The 21,199-nt window shown below is 47.8% G+C and overlaps 1 protein-coding gene across 1 annotated transcript in view; it reads right to left on the bottom strand.

The window, feature by feature from the left end:
* Positions 1–1,158: 1,158 nt before the first annotated feature.
* LRRN2 (leucine rich repeat neuronal 2) overlaps positions 1,159–21,199 on the bottom strand; it is a 108,945-nt gene continuing 88,904 nt past the window's right edge. Inside the window, exon 2 of the mRNA XM_032792455.2 lies at positions 1,159–7,910. Coding sequence (XP_032648346.1) covers positions 5,465–7,723 — 2,259 coding nt within the window. The 5' untranslated portion in view covers positions 7,724–7,910 and the 3' untranslated portion in view covers positions 1,159–5,464. The remainder of the gene's footprint in view (positions 7,911–21,199) is intronic.

The following is a 21,199-nucleotide window of genomic DNA, read 5'->3' as shown; positions in this document are numbered from 1 at the left end:
ACAGAACAATTCAGTGTGTCAGTGCCGGCAATCAGAATGGTGTATTTTTGTATTAATTATATTCTGAAGCTCCGTAAGTATCACTTTGATTCCCAAACTCAGCTGAGGGCAACAGAGAAAATAGAAGAAGAAATAAACAAATAGAATCTTCTGCTTGCAGGAATTAGTTGTAGGTTAAAATAAACAAACCAAACAGCTGTTGAATCACCTCCGGTCCCAGTGTAACATTAGCACTAATAATAGTAATGATCACAGATGTCCTTTCCCTACACCTACAAAATTACAGCCTTTAAAAGGGCTGTCTGTTTGTTTTGCTTGAGGGTTAGCTACATTTCTGCCATGCGTAGGAACAAGATCATCTCAAATGGCAGAGGAGAGAGGTGAAAATATCACCCCGTGACTGATTAATAAGGGAGCTTTTATATGACTGGGAGGAATGGAATTAAATCAAAGACATGTCTACTCCTGGGAAATTTACAGGCTAATATTCCCAACTGAACTCACACTGATCCAGCTAAACCAGTGGGGATTTTTTTGTAAATTTCCCCAGTGTAAAGAAAGGCAGAAGAGAAAGGATATTTAGGCCCTGACCTCCAAACACTTGACTTTACATACGTGAGGAGTTCCATCGAAGGCACTTGGGATCCTACAGAATCTCCAGAGTGGCTTCCATTCAACGAAGTACTTAAGCACATACTTAGCTTTCAGCCTGTCCCATTGAAGATAATGGCAAATCTTCAATGGTCCCAAGCACGTGATTAAGTGCCTTGCTGATTAGTACCTGTTGGCTAAATTGTGGCTGGTAAGAGCTATCATATGGAATAATGGATCAGAGAAGGCTGCAGTAGAAGCGTCTGCCCAATAAGGAATTATCATGCATCCGTCTTTAGATGCAATAGCCTTGTCAAAGCCCTAGGCTAGTCTACACTAAGGGCTGGTCTACACTGGGGGTGGGGGAAGGGTTATCGATGTAAGATACGCAACTTCAGCTACAAGAATAGCTTAGCTGAAGTTGACATATCTTATTTCGACTTACCTCCTGTCCTCATGGCACGGGATCGACGGCCGCAGTTCCCCCGTCAACTCCGCTTCTGTCTCTTGCCCTGGTGGAGTTCCAGAGTCGACGGAGAGCGCGGCATGGATCGATTTATCGCATCTAGGTGAGATGCAATAAATCAATCCCTGATAGATCGATCACTATCTGCCGATCCAGCGGGTAGTGTGGACACACCCTAGGAACGGTTTGCTGGTATAGTTATCATTAGACCAGAAAAGCCCTCCCAGTGTAGACGTAGCTTATACTAGCCAAAGAGTGCTTTTGCCAATATAACTTATCCAGTTCCCAAACAAAATTAGCTATACAGGCAAAAGTATTTTTTGTCTCCAGTATAACAGTGTTTGCACTAGGGCTTTTGCCAGTATAGAAATGTCATAAAAATAACCACACCCTGAGCTGACATTGCTATACTAGCAAAAGTTTTAAGTGCTGACCTGTCCCCAGTGCACAGAAGTGTTCCAGCATGATTTGCCCTGGTGTCAATTGTGCCGGTGGTAGCCCTTTGCCCAACGTCTTGCAATTTCCACGTGAGACGTGCAGGCTCCAGTTTCATCCACTCTGGATGAGCTCGCAGGCTCTTTCCATGGTTTTCGGAATTAAACTGTTCTCTACTTTTTTGGCATTTTTATTTCAGCTGGTAAGAGGCAACCTCCATGCAGTGGTGTCAGCCCAGAGAGAGCGGGGCATGCTTTGCGTGGGATGAGTTATTCTGGCATCACACTGAAGGCGCCTGCCCACTGCTCCCAGCTGGGACAGGAACACAGTAATTGTTATGTTTGTATGCCTGGTGGGTACAATCTTTTATTATGATGTTTGAAGCAGAACCACATTGCCAGTCCCAGCTGGGAAAGAGGATCCAGTAAACAAAACTCGTAACTTTAAAGCAGGGACAGAGCCAAACTGTAAACCTCTCATCTGGATATCAAATCCTCCAGAGTTCAGGGCAGGGGTGAGGTACTGGGGTGTGGGGTTGGAGCCCAACTCTGCACAGAAGAGTAGAGGTCTGAGGTTAGGCAGGTCACAGAGGGCTGGGCCATAGAATCCCACACTTGAAGTTGTCTGCACAGGCTGCATCAATCTCGTAATTTCTTCAGTGTTCTTCCACCATGTCAAACAGTCCTTCTAGTTTTAAGTGTTAAGGACATTGCATTGCAGCACAGCATCAGGCAGGTGTGTAGGTGGGCTGTCTTGCTTTGGGAAGATGTGCCATTTTCTTGTGCGTTTCTCCCAAGTTCTGACTGGGAGAGCAGCATGTCCATTTGTTTTAAAGGGGAGTCATTTTCCAGTTTCTGTTTATCCAAGGAATAGTCCAGCCACCATGAAGAGTGCAAGCTCCCCCCGCCTACTCCACCAACACACCTCACCCCTAGCCTGGAGCAGCCTCCTCTGGACTTGAGAGGAGAATGCAGGCTCTATGGCCCAATCAGTCCTTGGTGTTTCTGCTAAAGCAGCCAGTTACGGGGTGATGGGTTTTGCATCAAGAGAAGGTGGTAGTGTCTTGACAGTTTCATTTGAGTGGCTTCTTTCCTGTGAAGGGGGCAGGGGGGGGGAGAGAACAGACTGTCAGGGTATTCTAAAGCAGGGATGGCTTTAAACAGGTGGCTTAAGGCATCCAACAGCCTTCCTGTAACTGCAGGGCAAGGACAGAACTGGAAGGGCTGCCGGCATGTGTTCCTGGTGAACTTGCAGGAGCAAGCAGTGTCTGTTCCTTTATCAAGGACGGTGCCGTCGTTGATTTGTGCATCTTAACATTCATGAGGATGTCTATGCAAATTAGCCAGGGCCCACTTAGCAATGGTTGTGCAGCCCCCAAAATTGACCATCACCGATGGTGCTTGTGGAGTAGAGGGGTCAGCTGTGTTTGTGAATGAAAGAGAACAAGACACACACACATACACACTCTCACAGTGGCTTCTTTTCATTGCTCTCCTTAGTGTTCACCTGAACAGGGATAGCAAACTGTGGAGGCTGGGACTTCACATCCCAGGCCATTTTAATTTTTAACGAACGCCTTTCTCTGACACCCCTCCACGCAGAAGGTATCCGTCTGCCATTATCCCTAGGCTGGGCTCAGAAGAATCAGGAGGGGAATCTCTCTTCATCTTCTTTTTACTTCTTCTCTCTGATTAACTCAGAGCCCCTCACAAAGGGGGAAGGCATTATTTTGTTTACAGATGCTCCAGTAAAGCTTAGCCGTATACACTTTGATCTCAAGGCCTTGTTTATTTGCTGGTACATCACATTTTGTTTCAGGTGATTACAGTGAATCTGGCTGAAATTTTCCCTCTGGCACTGTATTTTTTAATTGAGGGAACAGATTTGGTTCTGGAGGAAAGAGAGGGATTTATTATCCTAGCAAGAAATGACTATAGCACAGGGGCTGGGCAACTTTCCTTTGCAAAGCTCTTCTGAAGCCTTCAGTCCTGACCTTTAGCTTCCTGTTATTAGTCCAGGGGCCTCTCACACACACTATTCTGCCAGCGCACCCCACTGCTAGATCTAGGGGGAGATTTTTCTCCCTATGCCATTCTACCACATCAAAAAATTGTACATGATTATGGTAGAGCTTTTCTTAATGCTTGCAATGGGCATCATGTACCCCACAGTGGATGGGGAGCACTATGTGGAGCAGATAGCATTATGTGGAGCGACTGGTCTAAAGGCCTGCTCCACAACCCCTGGACTTCAAAAGGCTTTGGTCCTGTCCAGATTTGCTGCTGTTAGTGCATGGAGGATGGCAGGTCATTACAAAGATGGTGGCGAGGGTGCATCGGATCAGCTAATGCATGTGTCTCATTCAAATTGCTACTCATCTCCCCATGCCTTTTAACTTGGAACTCTCAGTACACCAGGGCACCATAGGTGCTGGTCTCAGATATCAGATAACCAACTCATTTGTCTTCTGTCTCCTTACAAATACCGTCTTGCCCAGATCTTGAAAGGTAAAGCAACATTCATAACCATGAACATTATACTTCCTGGTGGGAAAATTATTTTTGGTGTCAATGTACGCTAACCCCTTTCTGGTGGCTTCTTTCTATCACTCTTTTTCTAGCTATCCATCTATTTCTCCATCAACCAACTCTCCTGTCCTTCCTTTCTCTTTCCATGTTGTTCCCCCTCCCCCCAATTAAAGGCTTCTTAGAAATTTAAAAGTAAACGAATGAATTTTTTAAATAAAAACATCCATACACCACTAGCGAAGGGAGCTAATTCTCCCAAGCTCACTGATTTGAAATTCTGTAGATGGCATCATCCCTTGGTATGGCATAATTAGAAACAGAAGGGGGCAGGGGGAGAGACTCATGCTGTCCACCAGTATGTTTCATTTGCAATTTTAATTGCTTATCAGAGAAAGAGAGGTGACGACAGCATTGGAGACCAGAATATTTATTCCCCTCACACCCATAAATCCTCTTCTCACTTTCATCTCCTGGGATGTTTCAAGTTATGCAGTGGGATATGTGCAGAGAGCAAAGTGCAGCTATTTGGAAGTAAGACACTCTGTTCCTAGAACCTCTGTCACATCAAAGATTTCATCCTCCCATACCCCCCGCCCCCACCCTTCATCTCTGCAGCAATGTTTTTCTAGCACGAACACTTCACACTATAGACCAGTGTACAAAGGTTTTTTGTTTCTTTCTTTCTTTTTTTTTTTACAAAAACAGAAAAGCAAGAATTTCCTTTTTTTTTTTGGTAACATTATCCACAAAAGTTTACAAAATAGCCTTGAAATCAAGCTCTTGGGTTCTGGGATCCTATCGGCTTTTCACCGCGGAATCCAGCCGGAATCACGAAGACGTCACTAGCCAGTTAAGAGATACAGCAGCAGCAGCATCCGTGTTTCCTTAGCCCAACTGTCATCTTCCTCCCTCCCCACTTTGTTCCTTGAGGTGGTTGTAGGTGAGCGAATAAGGGGGCTGGCAAGTTTGAGTCATGGTTACCTATGGCTGTATACACAAAAGAAGTCCAAAAGGGAAAGGCGTTTGTGTATTTCCAAGACAGGGACCATCCGGGTAGTGGACTAACATCTGGGTTGCCGGGGGCTTGGTGTCATCTGTGTTTCTACAGTATGGCTGTTCTTGCTCATGCTCTCTGCTCTGGGCATTGCATTTCGTTGGCCCTGTCTGTGCTGAAGATTCACTCAAGAACCTTTCCCCCAGTAACAGCAGGTTGTCTGTAAGAGAAACAATCTGTTTGGACAAATGTTGATGGGTGCCTTGGGTGGAGCATGGGGGCAGAGGGGCACCACAAGGCCTGGAGGTTGGCCATGTCCCTCTCCACTTGCCATGCTGTTTTGTTTGTCAGTCAAGTCTTTTTATTTTTGGTAAAAAATAGTTTCACTTGCCTTCTCCCCGACCCCCGGAACCGCCACCTCAATTCCATGTCCCTCCAAAGAGTTGACTTTCAAGAGTCCAGTGGCGTTGCTTGCACCTCCATGGCTAGGAGCTTCTCCCCAGGCCTCCCTTGATCCCAGTGTTTGATGAAAGGAGGGTAGACCACATGCACCGAGGATGAGCCCGGGTTCCGTGGCAGGGAGCGCAGGAGCAGCTTCCCAGGGCTCCCAGGCTGTGGCCTGTAGGAACCAAAGCCACAGTGACCCACCAGGCTGACTGAAAGCAGCAAGATGCAGAGGGCCAGCACCGTCAAGACATTCTGCCTGCTCTCCAGGTACCTGTAGCCGTAGCCAGCCTCTTTAGTCCTGGCATTCACACAGGCCACCTTGGACTGCAAGTTTACAAAGGCCACGTGAAGGCAGGCCCAGTACTCTGTGCTCTGGTGGAGTCGGGTGATATTATACAGGTGGGTGCCCACAGGGATTCGGGCGACGTTGGTCACATCCAGACTGGAGCTGAAGGAGAAGCTGGACCAGGTGAGATTGGAGGAGACCGTGTTGAGGTGGGGCTTCCAGGTGACAAGGATATGGTAAGCCTGGACTTCCTTCACCAGGAGCTCCAGGTTGTCCACGCTGAGAGGGAAGGAGCTGTTGACTATCAGGCTGACACTCTTGGTGTCGGCACCAATGATGTTATGGGCCACGCAGGTATAGAGCCCGGCCTCCTGTGCAGTTATCTTGTGAATTTCCAGTGTCCCTTCAGGGTGTACCTTGTACCTCCCATCCTCCAAGTAAGGGATCAGCTTGACCCCAGAAGGTGTGACCCAGTAGATCTCTGGTTCCGGTTCTGCCAGGGCCCTACAATGTAGTGAGATGTTCTCGTTGTCTGCCACATCCAACCGGGAGGGGAAACTCTTGGTGGAGATCAGAGGCAAGCACCGGTCAGTCATTTCCCGGAAGGGAACGTCCCGGATGTGCCTCCTCTTCAGGTCCGGGGGTTCGGCGCACAGTGTGGACTGGGGCTCGATGAAGCGGATATGGTTCTCGGTGCTGTTGACCCAGCGGATGACACAGTCACAGCGGATGGGGTTGCTGTGGATGCTGATCTCCTGCAGGTTGGGCAGGGACTCTACCGTCTGCTTATGCAAGGCACTTAGGGCATTGTTGTTGAGCATCAGGGTCTCCATTTGGGGCAGGTGATGGAAAGCGCTAGGGTGGATGAAGGACAGCTTGGGATTGTTGGTCACATCCAGTTTGCTCAGCTCGGGGAGGTTGATCAAGGCAAACTTGTCTATGGAAACCAGCTCCTCCATATTGTTAAGTCCCAGCTCCTTGAGGTGTAGCATATTCGTGAAGTCATTTTGCCTGATCCTCTGCAAAGGGTTTTTGTTCAGATCCAGGAACTTAAGGCCAGGGACTTGCTGCAGCGCACGCTTGGGGACATTCACCAGCTTGTTGTCATAGAAAGACAGACTCTCCAGGCTTCTCAGCCCTTCCAGGGCGAAATCTGAGATCTCCCTCAGGTTCATTCCAGCCAGAACCAAGCTCCTCAGGTTCAACAGAGGTCTGAAGTTCATATCCAAGATAGCATCCACTTTGTTGCCTCCAATCATGAGGATCTCCAGGTTGGGGAGCACCTGGAACCAGCGGCTGTCAACTGTCCTCAAGAGATTAGAGTTGAGGTGGAGCCGAAGGAGGTTATTGAGGCCTGAGAAGGCCCAGGGGGAAATCCTACGCAGCTGGTTGTGGTTCAGATACAGCTCCTGGAGGTTGTCCAGGCCAGAGAAGCTGTTATTGGACAACTCAGTCAGCTGATTCTCTTCAAGGTGGAGGCTCAGCAACTGAGGCATGTTCTTCACACTGAAGTCCCAGATGTCAGCAAAGCTGTTCTGCGACAGGTCCAGCTCTGTCAGGTTTTTCAGATAGTCCAGCTCGCTCTGGTCCACCCTGGTGATGCGGTTGCTTTGCAAGAGCAGGGTCTGTGTACCGTCTGGCAAGCTCTCGGGCACCGTGGAGATGAACAAGTCATTGCAGTCCACGGTGGCAGCCTCCCTGTACACAGACCTGGGCGTGTACCAGGGTCGGATCTGACACACACACTGCAGTGGGCATTTCACCTTCCAGGGCACCACAGGGATAGCTGTGGCAGTTGCCACACAGATGAGAAGCAAGTTCATTTGAAAGTGTCTCATTTTCAACTGGCAAGACTGACTTCCTTCCAGGGTAAAAACTTTCACAGGGCACATCCAGAACTTGGCACGGGGAGAAGGAGAGGTGGAAATAGGACCCTCCCCACACAGAAAACCCCCGCCCCAAGTCTCTTCCACCATTCACGGGTGTTCCCCACAGTGTTATTGTTCCTGTCGAAGGCTGCGCAGCTCAGCCTTCCCTGTAGACAAGGTCATAATGCGCTGGGCAGCACTTGCTCCTTTAATCGGAATTTCTCCTTTTCTTCCCCCCAAGGTGATTCATTTTTTCACTCTGCTGCATTTTTCAGGTTTCCTCTCAAGGTCGTTCCTGAAAGAGCCCAAGGAACAGGTCACGTTAGAGGAGAACTGCGCAACTGGCAAACAAAGCAAGACAGAGAAATATAGATTAATCCAGCACCCGCAGTAATGAGAGGCGTGTTGGTCTTGTGGTCAGGAGCTCTGGCTTCAGCTACAGACGCCTTGTGTGACAAGTTATTTAATCGCTTGGTGCCTCACCAGCAATAAAATGGGACTGATGATATTTCCTTTTTCCCATCCTTTGTCTGTCTATTTAGGTTGTGAACTCCCAAGGGCAGGGATTGTCTCTTACCGTCTGAATGTACAGCACTGTGCACAATGGGACCATGATCTTAGAGGCTTCTGGATGCTACTGTAATACAAATAACAATAACCCATTTCTTTATCTGGCTCAACTGAAAACTAGAGAGAGGTCAAACCAAGACCTCGGAACCCAGCATCCTCCGGTCTTTCAGATCCTGTTCCAGACTTGGTGTCTGACCTCCAGAGCGAACAAAGCCTCTGGATCTCCATGCCTGCTGAACTTTGGGAACCTTTAAACACCCAGCCCATCTCTGCGCAGAACTAAGGGGTTAAAATGAAGCCAAGGGATTTCAGAATCAGCGTCTCCAACTAGGGCAAATCGTGACTGTGTTATATTAGAAAATAATCCAAAAATTTTGGAAGGGATATTAATCCTCATGCTTCAAGGCATAAACCATCTAATGGGGCCAGAAATTAACATCTCTGGGTGCTAGTTATCTCATCATCCTAAAGGATCTCTGGCATTTTTCTCTGAAGCAGCTGGTACTGGTTACTGCCAGAGACAAGATATTAGGCCAGATAGGCCCCGGTTCTGATACAGTCTAGCAGTCTTTATATGCGGTATAGTTTATGCAGGTGATTACAAGGAGTTGAAAGAATCAATGTGTCTGTGGTGGTATTCAGTGATGACTCAGTGCTTAAGGGGTTTGCAAGAGCTCTTCTTTAATCTGTGCCCAGTACCAGCCAGCTGTGCATAACAAGAGCTGCATAGCGCCCTGGCCAGACCCTGTCTGGGAAGCTCAGCCCGTAAAGGCACAGTCCCCAATACCACAGCTGAGGAATAAACTGGGAGCCACATGAAAGTGATGGGAGGCCATGGGGATGGTGGCAGGGATTGGGGAGCCACATAGGGACTGAATTCTTGATCACAGCAGAAGTCTACTGGCATGAAACCAAAGGTAAAAGAATCTCCACAGAGAATGATCCAGAGATTCCTTTGCTCATTCTCTCTCCTTGTAGGGGAAAAAAATTGAAAGCCTAAATATTATCACAGGAGTCACCTCTTTTGCTAAGAGGGAAGATTAGGGTATATGCCTCCAATGTACACAGCCTTTTCAGAGTGCAGGCTGCAGGCAAACCTCCAGATGCTCCATCAGAAGAATACAACTAATGCAGAGGATAGCAGCAGGGGCATTTTAATCAGACACTTCTCCTGGCACAGAGACATATATTTTCCTTTGAAAAGCCTTGTTTCCCATTAGCTACCCACCCTCATCTCTACAGCATTGCTGCGATTATTCTTGGGCTCCCTAAGGCTCTCCCATAGACAGGGAGAATGTGGGTGAGCCATGTTGTGATGGTCGGTTGCCATGAAAGAGTCAATGTTTGCTATCGGTTACGGGGGAGTGGTGGTCTAAGACACACCAGCTATTTCCCGTTCTAAATACTGCGGGGAAATGGGGGTGAATCTAGGACCTAAAAATCCAAGAGTCTCAACCACTGGAGCTAAAACGCCAGGCCTGTGAGCTGGAAGCAGTCACAGCTCTTAGATCTCTTGTGTGGAATAGCCAGAGCCAAAAGGCCCACATTCTTAGTGCAGGTTCCACATCGAGTTCTGCTGTCTTTGTCTTTGAAGATGCTTCCCCAATACAGATAATCTTGGGCAAAGTCTTGGAGCTCTGGGCTCTGTCTCTGGTCCCCAGATAATTTTCCTTAATCTCCGCCAAGAGGAAGGAATGCCCCACCCAACTCTGACGTTACAACTCCCATTTCCACCCCACGCAGAGCGATTCTGCGGTGAGCACAGAGGCCAACACGGCAGCGGAGCTGGGGTTTGTTCCACTAGCTGGGGTTTGACCCGTGTTCCCCTGTCTCTTTGGCATGCAGGTTTCCATCAAGACCTGGTTTGGGTTTGGTGGACCCTGGTACCATCTCCTCTTGCTCACAGGATGCGGTTTGTTTGGACCCTCTGCAGTGCTGCCAAGTCTCGCGATATTTGGTGGTAAAGCCCCAGCTTGGTAGTAATGAACACATTACTGAGGCTGCTGGACACAGATCAACCCGGTGACTCTCTTGGGCTCCCCAGTCTAGACACGGAACCCGGCTGTGGGCTCCCAATACCAAACATGGGAATGTATCTGGTGGTGCCAGGACCCTCATGCCAGTGGCAGCCTTTTCTGAAGGCATCATCTGTGCAAGGTGAGATATCTTGGGCTTTGGGTTTGGAGGTAATTTTTACCTACGTCGCCTGTCACCTTCACCTCCCCAGCTGACATGCTGTTCGTTCGCTCAGTAAGGCAGGGTTCGTAAGTAAGTAAGGGTTCATAAGTGCCTCGGCGGTGCAGCTTTGAGCTGGATGGATTTTTACAAGCTGTTCTCCCTGACAGCCTGCCAGAACCTCACTCCACTCCTGCAGTCTATTTACAGGGAGGTTGGGTCCCAGGCCCAAGCAGAGACAGGTATGTCAGTGAGTACTCAACAGGATGGCATGACAGGGAATGGGGAAGACGAGTAGCAAGAAGATTGGGCAGGTGGGGGACTAGCCCTGTTCTCAGTGCTCTCCACAGCAATTCTAGCAGATGGGAAAGGGAAAGCCAGCGGAGGGAAATGAAGGCAATAGAAGCAGAAAAGGGGAATGAGAGAAGGGAGGATGATCAGGCGGCTAAGGAATCGTCTACACAGCAAAAAACAAACAAACCCCAGGGCAGCACGTTTCAGAGCAGGATCAGCTGACTTGGGCTTGTGCTACAGTGCTGAAAATAGCCATGTAAATGGTCCTCCTGGGCTTGAGCCTGGGATCTGAAACCCAATGACGGAGGATGATCTTGGAGGCTGGGTTCCAGCCTAAACATCTACATTGCCATTGTTAACCCCGGAGCCTGAGCTGCATGAGCCCGAGGCAGCTGAGCTGGGCTCTGAGACTCACTTGCTGTGTACATGTACCCCAAGGCATGGGTCTGGGTCTGGGGAGATCTGCATTCAGTTCCCAGTGGCCACAGACTCCCTTCCTCAGACACTGGACAAATCCCTTCCCTTCTTTACGGCTCATCACTGGGAAATGTGGTAATGTTTCTTCCCTCCCACATGGGGATGCTGTGAGGATAAATTTAATGTGTGGGAGGTGCTCAGATATGACGTAATGGGGTCAGCTAAGTACCAAGATAAAAGAAAAAGAGCTGCATAGAAATAGTCAATTCAAAATGTTTTGAGGTCCTTGGATGAAAGGTGCAAAGTATCATTACATGGTAGAATTGTTCCTACTGCCAGGATGTCCAGATCATATTCTGCACAGGATGCTGAATCCAACCTGAGACCATGTTACAAACCTAGAGCAAGGTACCTTTCGGGAGGGGTGGGGGAGGACAGGGCACCTAACTTTCCACCAGTTTTGGTGTCCCATGCAAATTGGGTCACGGTTGGATTTACACCTGAGAAAAACCCCAAACAGAGAAAGCAGAATGAAGAGAGAGGTTTGCACTTTTGAGTCGAGTTGCTCAAAGTAACACGGGAACTGTTGTGCATCCTGCACCAAGCTACAGCGACCCAGTGCAAGGGTAGCAGCTCCATTGCATATCAGTGCTCCACAGGCTCCTGTTTGGGAAGCATTGGTCTGTAAGGAGCTTGCATCTGAGGCCACGTCTAGACTACGCGCCGTATCGGCGCATTAAAATCGATTGCTCTGGGATCGATATATCGCGTCTAATCTAGATGGGATATATTGATCCCTGAGTGCGCTTATATCGATTCCGGAACTCCACCAACCCCAACGGAGTTCCGGAATCGACATGGCGAGCCACGGAAATCGATCCCGCGCAGTGAAGACGGGTGAGTAAATCGATTTTAGATATTCGACTTCAGCTACGTTATTCACGTAGCTGAAATTGCGTATCTAAAATCGATTTTATCCCGTAGTGTAGACCAGCCCTGACTGTTCCCACACTACAGGGAATTGAACTTTCCTCTGCAATGGGTGGGCCAGCCAAACCAGACACTCGTCTGCACCATAGGGTGACCAGATGTCCCAATTTTACAGGGACAGTCCCGATTTTTGGGTCTTTTTCTTATATAGGCTCCTATTACCCCCTACCCCCATCCTGATTTTTCACATTTGCTATCTAGTCACCCTACTGCACCGCCAGCCTTTCATTGTTTCCTTATCCAGTGGGAGTGTGACAGCCATGTATGCCCTGCGAATCCTTAGATGGCGAGACATCTCACGGTCTTTCTATTCCCCCTCTCCTGGGGTCTGGGCTCTTCCCTTGGTTATTTTGGCTGCTCACTCCTTGCCACCGATTTTCCTGCAGGAAGCTGCTGTGGGAGTGGAGAGCTCTGACTGTGTGCCTGTGGCTACAGCAGGACTCTGTGCTATTCTTTGTCAGAGTATTAACGTACTAAGGGAGTGGGTAAGAGACACCCCTTGTGACTGTGGAGATGCCTGACAGACACAATCACTAGAAAGGAATAAAGGGAAGACAGTGTCCGAGTAGCAGTGACATTGCAGGTTCCTGGCCTCCTAAGGGGCTCAGGTGTTCATGCAAGCAGATGGCAAGGGGTTCGACTATATTTTCAACTCCTATTATTTTCCCCAGTTATCAGATACTGCGGTGATGAGTGCTGGATAGAAACCTATGTAGAACAGACTAGTACGTTCTTAGCAAATACACTGTGCATGCGTGAAAGCTGTAAGCAGCCATTTAGGAAATGCAGCATAGAAGTGCAGGAGATGTACAGTCTGGATCCAGATCTGGATTCTGTAACCCATCCCTTCACACTCTGGGAGATGGAAAGCGGTTCAGATCTGGGGAGGTAGGCATAGGCTTCTCTCTAAAACTCACTCACATGATTGCAAGATGGGCCTGTTTTCTCAGGGTTTGAAATGCATTGTGGTATATTATTCTCTCTCTCTGTCTCCATACAGACTGACACTTTTGTTATGGGCTTGATCCAATGTTGACTTCAGTGGGCATTGGGCCAGGCCTGATCTAGCTGTGCATTCGTAACATGTACCCAAGCACCTTATGAAATTATTAAAACCATACGTAGGGCTTACAATCAGTCTTTACTTTCCTCTTCTGTTCCCTACTCTAGGGGCAAGTAGAATCACCTACACCTTCACTGCTCTTATCCTTCTCCTCATGTATCCAAGGGGAACATTTTCTTAAAAAAGCCAATGGGACCTGCTGGAAGCGGCGCGTGCCACTTCCAGCAGCCCCCATTGGCCTGCAGCAGTGAACTGTGGCCAGTGGGAGCTGTGATCGGCCAGACTTGTGGATGGGGTAGGTAAGGAAACCAGCCCGGCCCGGCCTGCCAGGAGCTTTCCCTACACAAGCGGCAACCCCAGTTTGAGAAACACTGAAATAGAGTGCTAGGAAACAGAAACCAATCTCAAAGGAGTTCACCAGCCAGGGATTAGTCCCCATTCCCTTTTCTAAGCACCTCTTTTCTTTAGCATCTCCATTAAGTCAAATTGCTAAATCCATAACATGAATTGACCAGGCCATATGTTGTGTTGGTGCTAATGATGAGTGACAGATAGCAAATTATTAATAATGAGTGGTAGGCAGAGGATGAATAACAGTGTGTGACAGATATCATTTTGCAGGTTTAATTGCTACAGAGTTTGACTTTTTTGCAGGGAAGCTAGCTATCCATATGAAATTTCTTTGGGTGTGTGTGACATCCCCACTCCTCCTACAAGAGTTCAGCTGTGCCGAGAGGGCTTTCCTCAGGGTTTGTCTGGAGCAGTGCCATGCTGAAGGAGACTCATTTTTCTGTCCAGGAACAGCAACCTGATGTGATTTTCCCATCTTTAATAAAGCTCAACCCCCATGCCTCACTGGGACCCCAGACAGAGATGACTTTGCCCCAGAACTATCAGAGATTCTACTGAAGAGAAGACCTATCTGTCTCTAGAATGGACTGATTACTCCAAGTGTCAAGAGTTGTCAATAACATTTCCCTGGGAGGAGCAGGACCCACCCCTTTGCAGTTTTAATTTAACCATGGCCTCCAATCCTGCAGTAAGTCTCTTTGCAGACTCCTGCATCTTCCCAGAGCCCCACTGACTGACACCAAAGAGGGGTCCAGCCACCTGTATTTCCTATTCTATCAGTTCTTACCTCATGCTCATCACCATAGTATCAAGGAGATACTCTATGCTAGACCATCCGCAGATGCCAGCTATTGTTTTCAGGAGCACGTCCTGCAAAGCCCTATCACATCCGCTCTTGGTTTCCTGAGAAAGCACGTGTGTTGAAAGGGGAGAAATGAAGGAATAGAGCACAGCACCTCATTTCTCTTTGCCCTGGAGCTACCCCAAGCGAAGGAGGGGAGAATTTTTGTGAGATCCTCTGATTGAAAGCATTGGCCCTGCTCAGAAAGCTAAAGAAAAACACCTGTTTCATTTTGAGGCAATATGGGGATGAAAGAGAGTTGCAGCTAAACTAAACCAACACCATTTCACTAACCCCTGTGTCAACAGTTCTTAACTACCCCTACTACTAACCACAGTTCCTAGGCTCCAGCTGCTGGGAGGCATCTCTTTATAAAGGCATCTGACTGGTCACTCTGAAGTGATCCCAGCTGTGGCCCATTCTCTAACTGGGTTCCTCAGTGGTTATCCAGTGTTCCTGTGTAGGAGCAAGACAATTATTAACCCTCTCCAGGTTGGATGTGATCCTGGCCCCTGCATTTTGCTCCAGTCCCTGTCCGTCATCCAGACTAATGACTGTTGGGGTTTTTATGTCAAAATAATGTGGCTCTTTTCTCTTTAAAAGAAAAATACAAACAGTTTCAAATCTTAGCTAAACTGATATAAGCCACTCATGGGCTTGCATCAGTTTAGAAAATCCAATGCAAGGAATATCAGTGCAACCTTCTCATGTAGACAAGCCTGTAGTTCGTTAGCTCAAGCTGGAGAGATTCATGCTTTATCTCTGGGAATCCTGGGCTCAGGCCTGGATGACAGCCAAGGTGAGGGCTCTTACATGTACACAGCAGCTAATGCATTGTGGGTGCTACTGCAATCCATAAGTAACAATCTGACCATCTCCTTCTCCATATTTTGTGGTTTCAGAGAAAACAGGACCCAGAACCAAAACCAACCTTGGTCTTCGATCAGGGGCAGTGAGTTATATGGGCCCGTGGTGCCCATGCTCCAGCAAATTCAGGGGCCGGGGGCCCAGCTTCACCAATGTTCCCCCAGAGCATCCCTGGCCCTGCTTGCTGCCCCTATGCACCTGCCCTGCCACTCTGCACTGCACTCCTTCGCCAGCTGCTGCTGGCTACAAAAGGGAGCGGTGCCGGTGGCAGGCTGAGGTGGCAGTGCAGCTGCTGTCTGCACAGGGAGGAGGCACATACGTGATGGCAGCTTTCCTCCCCCCGACCTCCCCAGCACCCACCACAGGGGAGGTTGGGAGCACTTGGAGTCCTCCTCTCTAGCCCCAACCCTGGGGCAGCCTGCCTGCACCCCAATCCTCAGCCCCAGCCCTGAGCCCCCTCCTGCACTGTGAATCCCTCATCCCCTGCCCTACCCCGCAGCCCTCACCCCAGCACCCAAATCCTCTGCCCTAGCTCTGAGCCCCTCCCACACCCCAAACCCCTCATCCCCAGCCCCACCCAAGAGCCCTCACCCCCAGCCAGCCCTCATCCTCCCACATTGTGCAATATAGGGAAACTGTTAAACACTTACTGTTTCCAGTCCATTTTTACATTTTTTTTTTTTAAATATCAGCTTACAAAGCAGGTGAAGGGGGAGGTGAGGAGGCAGGGCTTGGCCCCTTTCTGGACACCACCAAAAATTATACAAACCTGCTGCCCCTGTTTTTGATTTGCAAAAACCTGACCAACAAAGTGCTACAAAACAAATCATACCCATTCCTGTGGCTTTCTCCTGTCTCAGAAAACCTCATGCTCCAGAAAACAAAGCAAACAGGAGCAAGAAGGAAGGTTTCTCCAAAGGCTGCCGTGGTTTACAGCTCTCCTACTCTCCCTGTAAAAGTCTTCCAAGCAAAGTTTATTCAGCATTGACTCACTCTGGTCTCTGCACCAGAATTGATCCTCTGCACTTCCCTGCTTGTCTGCTGTGAGGGTATCAGCTTTTAAATTGTCTCCCACAAAAGCAGCATTAAAGGAGGAGAAGGCTGCATTGATTTTTACATCTTTCCTTAGGGACCCTCACCTTTCATTTAAAACCCATGGGCATTTCTGCTGTTGTAAATCTCTCAGGCCACTGAAAATACTATAGAATTCTTTCCTCTTTACAATAATAATATGGAAGAACTATTTTATTTCCTCAAGGTTGTGAAAAAGGATCCAGAAAAAGTACCTAGCGTCAGCTTCCGGCCTATGGAGTCAAAAGCCTTTCTGTTGACACCATTTCCGGCTCAGTACCTGTTGTTAGATTATTTATTTTTTTAAATTATTTTTCACATGGCATGTAATTAGACTGTGGAACTCATTGCCACAGGGAGTCATTGAGGTCAAGAATTTAGCCAGAGTCAAAAAAGAGATCGGATATTTATATGGATAACAAAAATATACCGGGTTATTAGAGTGAATGCTAAGTCTTCGTCTGGAGTATTACATTTTGCATATTAAACCTCATGCTTCAGGATTTAAGTCATTTTCTAACTAGCAGAGATTAGGATGAGACCTAACATGGTGATAAAATTTCTTCTTAACTTTGCAACATGTTCTCATCAGACACAGCAGGTGAGAGCAAGTATTCACACTAGCAGTGTTGTTAAGCTCATTAGTAGCATGCCTGTTTATCTAGTGAGATGATTGATGAAGTGTCTAACACTTTACCAGGAACTCTGGATGATTATAATGGCTTACATTTATTTAGCACTTTTCACTCAGACTTTCACACTCTCACTTTCTCTCAACACACCCATACACATGAAATATCCCCATCTTGCTTGATGCTATTTCCTCTTGTCATCATTCATGGCTCTGATTCTCCTCCCACTTAAAGGAGTCAATCAGGAATAGTTAATCTGCTTTAAATTTGCATCCTACCTTATTCTGGAATAACTTTCATGTACAGACAAGCCCTTACACTGGTAAAAATCCATTAACTTCCATGGCATCACTGCTGATTTAAACTCCAACTTAGCAAACCATTTATGCACATACTTAAAATAAGTTTGTGCTTAAATCCGGTTGAAATCATAAGGATCTAAGCACATGTTTAATGCTTGGCTGAACATTTGGGGCTTAGTGCTTGCATCGGAGAGCAAAAGTAGATGCTAGATTTCACTTGTGACTGAACTAAGGACACTTCCAGGCAGTTGCTGTGTAATAACACATAGCAACATCAGGGCAGGAAGTCCTGCCGAGTGCTGCATCCAGTTGAAAATGCAACAGGAATTTAGGGAGGCAAAATGGGGTTGGGGAGAACCTTTGTTCCCCATCTCCCAGTGTTTTCCCTTTACTTAAGGAGCACAGGACAGCCTGGACAGAAGCTGTGTCATTGTTACCAATCCCAGCACTCCCTGGGAAATCTCTCCAGTTTCTTTGCAGATTCCTAATCTCCAGTGGGGTGGATGCAAAAACGGGACAGAGCCTTGCCCCCACCATGCAGTTACACTAGGATTGAGAGACGGGGTCAGACCTCCACTTCCCAAGAAACTTAAAAACAAAGTTCTCCCCAATTAACCCTCAGCCTGCTCCATCAAATACGTTTGGGTCCAGTCCCTGTCAGATCAATAACCCATCCATGGCAGCACGAGGAGATTTAGAATCAGTGTTCTATAAGGAGAGAATGGAAAAAGTGTCGGAGGCTGCATCTTACTCCTCTCCCATGCATGCATCCGACGAAGTGGATATTCACCCACGAAAGCGCATGCTCCAAAACGTCTGTTACTCTGTAAGGTGCCACAGGATTCTTTGCTGCTTTACAGATCCAGACTAACACGGCTACCCCTCTGATACTCTCCCATGAGTCTCATTAGAGCTGGGCAAATAATAGATTTCTCAGTTCAAATAAATAAAATGTTTCAGATCAACTCCTGAAACCAAAAATTGTGGGAATTTTTGTCAAATTGAAAAGTTTAAAAAATTATGTTTCATTTCAATTTTGATCATTTTAAATTTTTAACATTTTTTAGATAATATCGAAGGACATTTCTAAACAAAAAATCACTTCAAAGCGAAAAATTGAGACATTCCAATTTGAAAATGTCAAAACAATTATTTCAGTTTTTTCATATATTTTTTTTGAGGGAGGGGCTTTTACCCAGAACAATCAGACTGTAATGTAGCAAAACTTTCAGGGTTTCTGAATCTGCATTTTTCTGCGAAAAATATTTCAAATGAAAATTTTCACCCAGCTCTCGCATGTGAGCCACCTAGCCCCCGCACTTCCTCCAGATCCAGAAGGAACCCAGTACTGAAGGCAAGAGGAGACTGGAGGGGAATTTAGGCTGAGGAAGCATGTGGTAAAGAGCAAGGAGATATTTTCATGCAAGGAACTAATGGAAGCACCAATGGTTGGGACATTGGCAAGCAGAGAAAGTAGCAGAGAACTTCCTGGTCCAATTTCCTAGGAACAACATTGTACTGGTCCCCAGGCACTTGGACAGATGTTCTAATAGGTCTTTTCTATTGTTAGTTTTATGAAACATCATTCCATTAACACTTACATAGAGAACATCCATCTAACCCACTTCAGGGAGGTAAACAAGGGATTGAACCTTGCCTCTGTAGTACTGAACGCTTGAGCCTCTGCCACATCAGCTAAAGCACTAAGGGTTTGGCTATACTTGCAGTTGTACAGCCCTGGGAGTTAAAGCTGTCTTCGTACAGCTGTGTAGGGAAAGCGATGGCAGTGTGGCCACACTGACAGCTACCAGTGCTGCACTGTGGCCACATTTGCAGCATTTGCAGCGGTGTTGCAAGTGGTGCATTATGGGCAGCTATCCCAGCATTCAAGTGGCTGCAACATGCTTTTCAAAAGAGCGGGGTGGGGTGGAGTGTGACAGGGAGTGTGGGGGGAGAGTGGATTTCTGTGTGTCAGCTCCCTGCCTTGCAAGTTCCGACCCCTTCCCCCACCCCTCTCTCATTCACTAAATGCAAATAGCCTTTTGGTTTTTTCCTCACAGACCAGATAAACGGCTGCTCCTAAACGGACCCCTCCCCCCGCAAGCCGTGCTGCTTCTCTCCTCAAGCAAACACTAGCTGTGGACATTCATCCCCCTGCCTGCCTCTGCTTGAGCAAACAGTAGCTGTGTTTGTTTTTTAGATAAGCAGGTCTGGGAGCCCTCAGTTCACAACAAAACAAAGAGTGTTATCTTTACTTAAAAGCATTATGGGAAAATTCCGGAGGTCAGTTACAGCGTAGTAAGATTAATAACTGTTACACTGGCACTCCAGCTCTGCAGCACCAGCTCTGTTCTCTTTATTCCCTTTGTCGAGGTGGAGGACAACCAGCGCTGTAGCCAGGGAGGTAAAGCGCTGTATGTGCCTTGCCAGTGTAGACAGGGAGTAAGTTACAGCGCTGTAAAGCCATCACCAGTGCTGTAACTCTCCAGTGTAGCCAAGCCCTAACTTGCACAGGCACTACTGGTAGTAGGCTTTCATCTTGTTGCATCGCCCAGCCACAAGAGCAGGATGCATTGCAACACACACACTGTGCACATGGATTGCGTGTGCATTTTCTTTTTCTCTGTGTATGGCTACACTTGAAATTTCAAAGCGCTGCCGTGGCAGCATTGCGGGAGCGCTTTGAAGTGTGAGTGTGGTCGGAGCACCAGCGCTGGGAGAGAGCTCTCCCAGTGCTGCACGTAAACCACATCCTCTACTCTACGGGTGTAGCTTGCAGCGCTGGGAGCTGCGCTCCCAGTGCTGTGGCACTGATTACACTGAGGCTTTACAGCGCTGCATCTTGCAGCGCTCAGGGGGGTGTTTTTTCACTGAGCGCGAAAGTTGCAGCGCTGTAAAGTGCCAATGTAGCCATACCCTCTGACTTTCTTTCCCCGCCCCTGTACTGTCTTCCTATTTGAATGCCCGGAGAGGGACATTAAGAGTTTACAGCATAGGACCTTGAAACCTCTCTCCCATTGTTCTCCCACTTGCCCCTAGTCTCATAGACTCATAGACTTTAAGGTCAGAAGGGACCAATATGATCATCTAGTCCGACCTCCTGCACAAAGCAGGCCCAGAATCCTACCCACCCACTTCTATACAACCCCTAACCTATGTCTGAGTTACTGAAGTCTTCAAATTGTGGTCTGAAAACCTCAAGCTGCAGAGAATCCACCAGCAAGTGACCCATGCCCCACGCTGCAAATCCAAACATGTGAGGGATTGTTAACCACTTGAGGCCGTATTTATCCCCTTTGTTGAGTGCCGTGGAGAGGGTGGTCTTGGTAAAGCTCTATCGAATGCTGTCTCCAGAGACTATAAAGCATTAGGTCACAGGGATTCATGACCTTGCTCTCTTGCCTGCCCTAAATTGATCGGATAAACACTTGTTTAGCAGCTCTGGCAGGAAAAGCTTACAAGCAGTTAGGCTTTTATCATCTGTAAACCTGCTAAGTTCCCCCACCTCCCTGTGACAGAGCAAAGCAGAAGGGCTGCCTCTGCCCCACAGTACTGGGGCACTAATTCTAGACAGCACTTCCCAGGGAGCTTGGATAAAAGGTTGTGACATGGATCCAGGCAGTCGCCCAGCAATGTCAGGGTAATAGGGAGTGCAGGCCTGGCTCCAGGCAGCAGCTGCAGATTTTGGGGGTTGCATTAACATACACGGTGCATAGTCCTAACAATTTAGTGCACCTCATTAAACCCTCACCACTGTGCCTCTGTGAGTCTCCAGGTATTTTTAGTCCCTGGGCTTGGCACATTCAGGACTCTACAAATTCGGATGATAGTTACTGATTCAGGTGGCTGTTTTGGTTAGTTAGGGGTTCTGTGAGAATCCTTTATTCATACCACTGTGCAGTTACCTCTTCATACCCTACAACGATCCCTGCACCCTCCTATATCCCATGCACCCACATCAATGTGAGGAGGGATAGCTCAGTGGTTTGAGCATTGGCATGCTAAACTCAG

Source organism: Chelonoidis abingdonii, chromosome 4 (assembly GCF_003597395.2).
Source record: "Chelonoidis abingdonii isolate Lonesome George chromosome 4, CheloAbing_2.0, whole genome shotgun sequence".
Lineage (NCBI taxonomy): Eukaryota > Metazoa > Chordata > Testudines > Testudinidae > Chelonoidis > Chelonoidis abingdonii.
The sequence above is the reverse complement of the archived record's forward strand: the minus strand, read 5'-3'. Positions and strand labels throughout refer to the sequence as shown.